The sequence below is a fragment of the Sinocyclocheilus rhinocerous genome, unplaced genomic scaffold, assembly GCF_001515625.1.
Source record: "Sinocyclocheilus rhinocerous isolate Xijiao unplaced genomic scaffold, SAMN03320098_v1.1 scaffold2049, whole genome shotgun sequence".
Taxonomy (NCBI): Eukaryota; Metazoa; Chordata; class Actinopteri; order Cypriniformes; family Cyprinidae; genus Sinocyclocheilus; species Sinocyclocheilus rhinocerous.
In genome coordinates, this window is record NW_015659530.1 from 438,065 (window position 1) to 449,019 (window position 10,955).

A 10,955-nucleotide genomic window follows, 5' to 3' on the forward strand; every position below is an offset into this window, starting at 1 on the left:
CTCTGTTTACCAAAGGGCACAATGGCCAAAGTAATTACCTGAATTTATTTGCCTTCCATTTGTGTGTGAGTGTGTATGACAAGGTCAATAGGGAAGAGCCGTCTAACACCAAAGAGCCAGACGCTATCCCAGCAGGCCAACTGAGACTCTATGGCTTGGCCAGCCTACTATCCCTGCTTAAAAAGCATTGTGAAATTTAGTTTAAATAGATGCACACGCATACCTTGGGCTTATCCAAACAAGTGCACCTGCACTTATTCTGACAAAAGTTTCCCCAGAGAGTCTTTTCTGTCAAATGGATTCTATAATTCTCCTCCAAAAACTCTTCCAAAGACACACTTATATTCCGTTTTATAACTGACATCCAAAGCAATCAGCAGCAGAGCGTCTCATCAGATTCCCAGCAGTAGATAATATGTTACTGCGGAGCAGGCAGAGCGCTATGGAAGCGTGTCTGTGGGGGGTGGGGGAGTTACTTACAGCCGTCATATATGTCCGTGGGGATATGCACTGCCGTATGGTTGTAGGAGGTGAGGCGGTTTTTGAATGACGGGTCTTCTTTAAATGCAGGTCTGATCCGGTTTTTCCTTCCTTCTGTTTCATTGGCTTCAAGCTGGAAGAGAAACAACAGCAATCAACTCTGGTACGGTATGATTTCAATTAAATGCTGTAATTTCTTTGTCCATTAAAAAAAAATTATCAACGTTTCAGCAAAATATTGAGGAGAACTGTTTTAATATCACTATTAATAAGGATTGTATGATCTCTGTATAATATCTTGAAATTCAAGATATTTAAAGTTTACCTGAAGTATACTTGCAATAGTTCCACTTTAGTCGTAGTAAATTACTCACACATAAAATTAGAAATGGCAATATAGGATTAGGAAATGACTCACAGATAATTGCATAAAATGGTATACAATTACAAGACAAGCGACGAGGAAACTCCCTTCTTAAATTACAGGGGCAGCCACCTCTGTCAGCATGTGTCGGAAAGACTTGGAAACAGTGCTAAGAGACTGAAGCATCACTATATTTCTAAAGTGATTCGGTATTCTGTATTTAAAAAGGTGGCAAACTCATCCTCCATGTAACATTATGCTCACCGCAGAGCACATCTGTCTGACCTGATGTCATTTCAAATACCCCACTACTCTGTTTACCAAAGGGCACAATGGCCAAAGTAATTACCTGAATTTATTTGCCTTCCATTTGTGTGTGAGTGTGTATGACAAGGTCAATAGGGAAGAGCCGTCTAACACCAAAGAGCCAGACGCTATCCCAGCAGGCCAACTGAGACTCTATGGCTTGGCCAGCCTACTATCCCTGCTTAAAAAGCATTGTGAAATTTAGTTTAAATAGATGCACACGCATACCTTGGGCTTATCCAAACAAGTGCACCTGCACTTATTCTGACAAAAGTTTCCCCAGAGAGTCTTTTCTGTCAAATGGATTCTATAATTCTCCTCCAAAAGCTCTTCCAAAGACACACTTATATTCCGTTTTATAACTGACATCCAAAGCAATCAGCAGCAGAGCGTCTCATCAGATTCCCAGCAGTAGATAATATGTTACGGTGGAGCAGGCAGAGCGCTAGCGTGTCTGTGGGGGGTGGGGGAGTTACTTACAGCCGTCATATATGTCCGTGGGGATATGCACTGCCGTATGGTTGTAGGAGGTGAGGCGGTTTTTGAATGACGGGTCTTCTTTAAATGCAGGTCTGATCCGGTTTTTCCTTCCTTCTGTTTCATTGGCTTCAAGCTGGAAGAGAAACAACAGCAATCAACTCTGGTACGGTATGATTTCAATTAAATGCTGTAATTTCTTTGTCCATTAAAAAAAAATTATCAACGTTTCAGCAAAATATTGAGGAGAACTGTTTTCGACATTGATAATAATGAGATATGTTTCTTAAGCACCAAATCAGCATATAAAAAAAAAAAAATCAGCTTTGCCAACACAGGAATAGTGTGTTGGAACTTAATTAATATTAAGTTTATATTCAATATATTTATTTTAAATTTAAATAATATTTCACAAAATTACTGTTTTTTTTAATCTTAAAGATTCCAAAATGTTCAATGGTATATGCACAGAAAAATCAGGAAAAAAAGATGTCGTCATTTACTCATTTCAAAGCCATATGTCTTTCTTTGATCTACATTGGAGACTAAAGTTTTCAGGCATCATTAAAGGATATAAAAACACCATTAAGGTATCATAAGTGGTCCATACAATTCAAACATCAAATTTCATGTCTCCTGAAGCCATACAATAGTTTGTGTGACAACAGACCAAAATAAGTTAAAAGTTACAAATGATATTCTTCTCGTTTTGTCAGCTATTAACCACTGCAACTTTATTGAGTAAGAGATTTGAGAACTCAAGAACCAGACTGGCTCTGTGAACTGGATACACCGATTCACTGAAAAGATTAGACTCAAAAGAACAATTCATTCACAAAATGAAGTAACCTTTTGTGTTCCACAGAAGAAAAAGTCATGGGTTTTGAACAACATGTGGATGAGCAAATGATAACAATTTTCATTTTTGGGGGACCTGTCCCTTTAATATTAGTTTGTGCACAAATGTAAGATGTACACAAAATTGCCATAATTCTCCATAAATTTTATTTGACCTGTCTGATAGATTAGTTGGTCACGAATCAAATTCCAATGAAATCTCCTTTATTCAAATGAATACATGAAATTTGAAAGCTTACAACAAATATCAATCTCAAAATAAATCTCTAGCCATTTAATCTATCAATATAATCATCTTATTATGCTTTGCACTGCAGGTACTGTATCTGTTCCAAACTAGTGCTTTGCACATTGATGAATAAAACCTCATTTTCTCTATATGTGCCTCCTGCTTTACTTTCCGTCTTGTATTTTACACACCAGTGCACACGCTCCCACCATGTGTTTTACACAGACACATCCTAATTGGCAGTTGAGATGTATGGCACACAGAGAGTGTGTATTCGCCAGCCGAGTCTGCGTCAACTGAGAAGATATATTATCATCATATCTCGACTGCCTGAAATAACTCACACATAAGCTCACTAACGCATGATCATAACTGGACAGAAGAGCTCATGGTATTCATGTTTGATATAGTATCTGCGCTTGAAAAAACCGCTGAGCGTGTCTGTGTGCAGAAGAGTCTTGAATTATATACTCACATTATCCTTGGCATTAAAGTAAACTATATCATCCTCCTGCAGAGAAAGAGAAAAATATGATAATTAAAAGAAAGGAAAATTTTTCAGGCAAGAATGTAAAACCACCATTAAGATATCGTAAAGTTGTCCATTCAACTCATAGGCTATATGTGACCCTGGACCACAAAACCAGTCATAAGGGTAATTTTCTCGAAATTTAGATTTATACTTCATCTGAAAGCTGAATAAATAAGCTTTCCATTGATGTATGGGATTTGTTAGGATAGGACAATATTTGGCAGAGATACAACTATTTGAAAATTTGGAATCTGAGGGTGCAAAAAAATCAAGTTTTAATATATTTAGAGTAGGAAATTTACAAAATATCTTCATGGAACATGATCTTTACTTAATATCCTAATGATTTTTGGCATTAAAAAAATCGATAATTTTGACCCATACAATGTTTTTTTTGGCTATTGCTAAAAATATACCCAAGCGACTTAAGACTGGTTTTGTGGTCCAGGGTCACATATATACAATATTCTTCCCCTTTAGTGAGCTCTTAACCACTGCAAAAAATTAAAATAAAATAATAATAATAAAATAATTTAAATAAATTTTTTTTAAATAAAACAATAATTATTATTAGTGCATAAATAAATGCACTAACTATTATGGGGTTCAAACCTGCAACCTTTTGGTTACCAGCCCAGATATTTTAACCCGTACAGTATGACTGTGATGGGTCCTCAGAAAACCTACCCATCATGCAATTCATACAGTGGCAGTATCACTGTACTAAGCCAAGTATGCATACAGCATGTGTTCCACAGATCTGATCACAGATCATACATTTGCTTTATAGCAAGTGTGAAATGCATTAAGGAGATCTAAAGAAAGCTTGGTCATGCCAGGTTTTGCAGCAAGTGGTCAGGATAACCTGCTGATGTTAAACTGCTCTGGGCCATCATGTTGTCGGGGTCAGGCATTTTTCATCATTCACAGCATATGGTGGGTGTGTGTGCGTGCATGTGTGTCTACAGTAAAAATAAATCCGCGGGAGAAATGCAGAATGTGTATTCAGTGAAATCAAATCTTCCGACATCTGCAGGGAGTGTGGGAAGTGAAATTAGATCCATTAAGCTGCAACACATTCCCCCACTTAAACACAAACTCACATACACACAGAGGAAAAACACTCTGGCCATTGGTACAATCAGATTATTTATTTATTTGTCAATTTATTCACTTGTTTGCATTTAATTGAATGGCTCATGATTTCATTTAACTAAACGAAGAGGTCTAACACACCAAAGCATTTAGCAGTGAAACCGAGCGGAGGTTTTATCAATTTCAAAAGCATCCCCTGCCTGTAGTCTTCATTTGGAATGATCTAATTAAAAATCTGCATAAGACTTCAGAATTTATTCTTGTGATCAAGTAAGTCATCTAAGATGTCTTCCATTGCCTTAAATAAACTTTAATGTGCAGGATGCAAACTGATACTATTTTTTTTAACTGAATGCAACTGTTAAAGTGATCACCAAAAAAATAAAATAAATAAATAAAATCTCTATCATCATTTATGTACCTTCATGTCATTCCAAACCTGCATGACTGACTTTCTTCTGTGGAATGCTAAAGAAGATATTTTGAAGAATGTTGGTATCCAAACTGCTTTGGCTATCATTGATTTCTATTGTTTGTCATACAAAAACCCTAAGACTTTTCTCAAAATATCCTCTTTTATGTTGCAGAGAAGGGGAAAAAAGTCAAACAGGTTTGGAACAACATAAGAGTAAGTGAATAATTAAAGAATTTAAATTTTGGGGGGAACTATCCATTTAAAGGTTGGATAATTTTGGGGTATTTTTGCATGCTTGTAATAAAAAAATCCATCCTTAAGACATTTTTAACTTCAAACCATTGCTTCCACCTAAAATAGGTCCTCTCTACATAAAATTGCTTTCTCCAGTAAAAAAAAGTTGTATCATCTGAATCAGGAGAGAACTATGCACAGATCAAACACCGTATGACAATCTAAAACAGTTCAAAACAAATCAAATGGATTTTGACGTGAGAGGACAAAAGGCATGGACTTTTTTGGGGGAAAAAAATGGATGACGGGTTACTATGGATTGTGGACTCATATTTTGTCCAGAAAAAAAATATTGAAATTTAAAACGCCTTAATGATGGATGTTTCTTACAAACATGCAGCTTTTTACCTCACATTATGTTAACTGATGGGCTAGACTCATGTTGTTGTGTTGTGATATTTTATCAGCAGTTTGGACTCTCATTGACGGCACCCATTCACTGCAGAGGATCCATCAGTGAGAAAGTAATCTAATGCTAAAATTCTCCAAATCTAGTCCAGTGAAGAAATAAACTCATCTACATTCTAGATGGCCTGAGAGTGAGTAAATATTCAGCAACTTTTCATTTTTCACCTATCAACTATCCCTTTAAGTCAGGATATGCAATCTGATTGGCTGAAAGGTCCCAGAACCATGCTGGTATGCGTGTTACTTAGACCACCATATAGTTGCATAGTAACAAATCACTTGTGAGAAGAGATGGTAGACTAGTCATCCAGCTAGTCGATCAGGGAGGTTGCCCAGTTAATGTTGATATTTTTAGCAGCAGTGTTTTAATGAGCAAGCAATGACTGTTGCACTGTACAATTCTCCACCAGAAAAGTCTTTAAATTCATGCCCTTTAAAGCACCACGCTACAGCTAGACGCACTAAGACAGACGTCTTTGGCCTTTGCATTGCATCTTGCACTGTTTTTGAGCATGTCAGTTTAAAAATAGTCAAATGTCTATTTCTTGAAACCCTTGCATTCTATTTGATCTATCTGTTTTTGAATGTAATAATCTGTCTTATGTAAATAATACCCAAAAAAAGGCATGATGCATGGCATATTCAATTTCTTTTTATTTGTATAGTGCAGTATTTGGCTGCTTGTGGTGATTGTTAATGGCTAATTTCGCCAGTAACCTTGCAATAACCAGCCCTGAGTTTATTTGAATTCATTTGGATTTAGATTCGCATGATTGCTCTCATTAATTTAAAGGAATGAAAATTCTACCATCATTTATTCACCCTTAAGCCATTCCAAATCTATATGACCTTTTTTCTCCAGTACAGCACAGAAGGGGATATTTTGAATAAATGTCTGTATTTTTTTGTCCATATAGAAGTGAATTGTTGCTCAGACCCCAAATATCTTCAAAATGTCTTCTGTGTTGGTTTGAAACAACATAGAGGTGAGTAAATCATGACAGAAATTCCATTATCCTATTAACATCTATTCTTGTAAAGCCGCTTTATGTCTTGTAAAAGGGCAATACAAATAAAACTGGCTTGAGTTGATTTGAAACATTCAATCAAATAGAATAACTGTATATGCACCTTGTAAATGTTCAGTACACACTTGTAGAAACACTTACTTCAAATTCATCTTTCCATTGATGCTCCATTTGGAAATTCTCTGCTGCAGTTGCCAAAGTCTATAAAAAGAACAAGAGAAAATAAATCATTTTAATTAGTTAAGCACTGCATCAAAGTATCTGTGATCATGATCAAAGCAACTCTGATAATGAGATTATTTATTACATTACATTATATATAGCCCATTAACAGCAACATTATATAGCCCTACTGGATATGTATAGTTTAGTTTTTTCCCATCACAAAAAAAAAAAAAGACCAACTGTGTGACTATAGACAGACCTTAATCATCAAAACAACTGGACCAAACAAATGAACTGCAAATGGAGATAGATACTAGTCATATAACATAGAAACTAATATATAACTGCTGTACGAGTTGTTCCAAAACTCAATACATCATCTCTAAATTCTCATACAGAAGAAACAAAACAATTCTGTTCTAGCAGCCTTGGTTCCGGCCCAAAAGGTGACACCAAACAAACATGTGGGCAAGAGGTCTGACAGGACGGTGGGTTCTGTTTAAGAAAAGGGCAGAAGAGAACAGAAGAGAACAGAAGAGAACAGAATAGAACGGAACATTCAGGTCTTTGTTCTGTCACCCGGAGCTCTCTGCAGCTCAACCCCCGCAACACACGCAGTCTGAGAGTCTTCCCTGAAGGAAACGCTACTGTAACATGGTGTGACATTTCCAGAACAAAGACGAGGATTCATGAGTTCTCACTCTTTGACACATACAATATTTCAGAATATATGTTGGGATTTTTACAACTCGGACAGAATAGAATGAATTCTGGCACTACTGTCAGTTACACACGACCATGGTTAACCTAAATCAGCAAATGTATAACTCAAGAGAAAAATATAATTTTCAATGCTGTGCAGAATATATGGAATTTTTTGAGAAGAACTAAACAACTACATTCTTCAGCAGCAACAAACACATTTTTCTATATAATATAGCGTGACAAAATCACTTACAACAGTGTTTAATATTACACTCTGCAGCCCTTCTAGCTATTGTAATAATTTATCTAGTGTGTCATGCTGAATTGTTAGAATAATTCTATTTAAAAAGTTAATGTAAATCACTACAAAAAAACAACACTTAACAGTTTCATTTATTTTTCAGTCGGTTATTTAAATTAGCATATTATCTGCTCAGTTGTATTTAGTGTAAACATATCTAAGTTCATTACTTTTAGTAGTAAGTTTGGCTGTTTTTTTTTGTTTTTTTATAGCTATTTTAAATAATGAGCAGCTTGTACGGTTTCACCGACTTTGACCCAGATTCTGCACATGCTGCAAAATCAGCAAATCAATTAAACCAGGTATATCCAACATATTTGAAGCAAATTCTTTCCTTCCTGTAATTTAGTTTAAATTTCCATTTTCACCCCTATTTCACCCTTATAAGACCATGTTGGGGCAAAATAGATAAAGGTGGCCAAAAATAATTTAATAAATAAAACCATTTATTAAATAAATAAATAAATAAAATAAAATACATACATACATAAAATCAGTTGTTTATTATAAATACATAAAAAATATATTTAAAAAATAAATAAAACTAAATACAATTATTCATTTATTTTTAAACACAAAACTAAAAACTATTTATTTACTCTAAGTAAATGGATAAACATTTTTTAAATAAAGATAAAATTAAATTAAATAAAACATAAATAAAATTCATTATTTTAAATAAATAAATTAATTAATTTAAAGCCATTTTTTGCACTACCTTTAACCCCACTATATGTAAACGTCCTACTTCTATTTTTATTTTTTTAAACATGGCCACTCGCTCACACTGTCTTTTACATGTGGGCAAGAGGTCTGACAGGACGGTGGGTTCTGTTTAAGAAAAGGGCAGAAGAGAACAGAAGAGAACAGAAGAGAACAGAATAGAACGGAACATTCAGGTCTTTGTTCTGTCACCCGGAGCTCTCTGCAGCTCAACCCCCGCAACACACGCAGTCTGAGAGTCTTCCCTGAAGGAAACGCTACTGTAACATGGTGTGACATTTCCAGAACAAAGACGAGGATTCATGAGTTCTCACTCTTTGACACATACAATATTTCAGAATATATGTTGGGATTTTTACAACTCGGACAGAATAGAATGAATTCTGGCACTACTGTCAGTTACACACGACCATGGTTAACCTAAATCAGCAAATGTATAACTCAAGAGAAAAATATAATTTTCAATGCTGTGCAGAATATATGGAATTTTTTGAGAAGAACTAAACAACTACATTCTTCAGCAGCAACAAACACATTTTTCTATATAATATAGCGTGACAAAATCACTTACAACAGTGTTTAATATTACACTCTGCAGCCCTTCTAGCTATTGTAATAATTTATCTAGTGTGTCATGCTGAATTGTTAGAATAATTCTATTTAAAAAGTTAATGTAAATCACTACAAAAAAACAACACTTAACAGTTTCATTTATTTTTCAGTCGGTTATTTAAATTAGCATATTATCTGCTCAGTTGTATTTAGTGTAAACATATCTAAGTTCATTACTTTTAGTAGTAAGTTTGGCTGTTTTTTTTTGTTTTTTTATAGCTATTTTAAATAATGAGCAGCTTGTACGGTTTCACCGACTTTGACCCAGATTCTGCCCATGCTGCAAAATCAGCAAATCAATTAAACCAGGTATATCCAACATATTTGAAGCAAATTCTTTCCTTCCTGTAATTTAGTTTAAATTTCCATTTTCACCCCTATTTCACCCTTATAAGACCATGTTGGGGCAAAATAGATAAAGGTGGCCAAAAATAATTTAATAAATAAAACCATTTATTAAATAAATAAATAAATAAAATAAAATACATACATACATAAAATCAGTTGTTTATTATAAATACATAAAAAATATATTTAAAAAATAAATAAAACTAAATACAATTATTCATTTATTTTTAAACACAAAACTAAAAACTATTTATTTACTCTAAGTAAATGGATAAACATTTTTTAAATAAAGATAAAATTAAATTAAATAAAACATAAATAAAATTCATTATTTTAAATAAATAAATTAATTAATTTAAAGCCATTTTTTGCACTACCTTTAACCCCACTATATGTAAACGTCCTACTTCTATTTTTATTTTTTTAAACATGGCCACTCGCTCACACTGTCTTTCATCAGGGCAGGCTGAGTTTCTGAATCCTGAACAAGTGTCAACATGTAAACACAGACAGTCATATGCTAATATGCGTGGTTGTGATATTACAATTTGTAAACCAAATGTTTCTGCAACTTAGTTTCAATAAAATGGTCTAGTTAGACAAGGGAGGAAGCTTCAGATTGTGAACTTTAAAGAGCCTCTCTACATAATACATCAAAATCTTATTTTAAAAGAGCAAAGAAAATGATATGACAAGAAGATGGAATCATATGAGCCTTATTCGCTTTAAAGGTCTCCCGGTTTGGGGCTTAGCTAAAGCTGATGTTCAGTAATGTGAGCTTCCCAACCCGGCATTTTGACTTAAATAAACAGGTCCATCAAACCTCAAAACCTGCCAACCAACACAGACACCTGAGATCATCAAATATTCTCTCAATAAAGCCAGCACTGCTCTGAAATCCAACCCTTCATCTAGAACTTAGTACTGTATAATTGTGCAATGCCCCACTTCTGAACCCCAAAAAGTGTAATTTTGCAAGACGGCAAATGTGGGCTCGTAAGGTGGGAGCTAACGATTGCATTTCAGATTCAACTCGCTCCAGTGTGCAACACCTCTCACAGTTTCGTCAAAAACTTTTACAACAATGACACCCATCATGGAGAAAAAAAAAATGCATGTCAACCCTTCTATCCAGACACTATGGATGGTGTTCTTATAAACAGACGGGCACTCGCGCACATTATTAGACACTCCAGAGCTGGAAATCTAGGCTGAGACAAAGTCCCTTTAAGACAAGTAATTTCACTCGGCGGCCTAGGGCTGGGCGATATAGCTTAAAAAAAAGATCAACGATATGATGTTTCATATCGTTCAGTATCGATAATTATTGACATTTTTTATAACATTTTTTTTAACAAAGAGCAATAGACATTTTTTTTTAAATTTAACCACTGTATTTTTAAATTAACCCAATTTATTGAGACAAACAACAAATATTTTTTGCTTTAACAATCAAACACAAAATAAAAATTACACAAATATCTAATTTCTAATGTTTTATATGCAGATTAAATAGGTCTTAAGGAAACTTTTGTCTTGTCTCCCGAGGCCACAGGAGGGCGAAATGAGCAAAATAATGCAGCGCATTTAAATTGTCAACGCAAGGAAGTAACTC

General features: G+C 34.6%; 1 protein-coding gene across 1 annotated transcript in view; it reads right to left on the reverse strand.

Annotated features, from left to right (window-relative positions):
• Positions 1-10,955, reverse strand: part of LOC107723934 (voltage-dependent calcium channel subunit alpha-2/delta-1-like) — a 142,540-nt gene that overhangs the window by 74,399 nt on the left and 57,186 nt on the right. The window contains exons 4-6 of the mRNA XM_016532664.1: positions 6,628-6,687; positions 3,190-3,225; positions 1,631-1,763 (exon numbers count right to left, since the gene is read on the reverse strand). Of these exons, the coding sequence (XP_016388150.1) occupies positions 1,631-1,763; positions 3,190-3,225; positions 6,628-6,687 (229 nt within the window). The remainder of the gene's footprint in view (positions 1-1,630; positions 1,764-3,189; positions 3,226-6,627; positions 6,688-10,955) is intronic.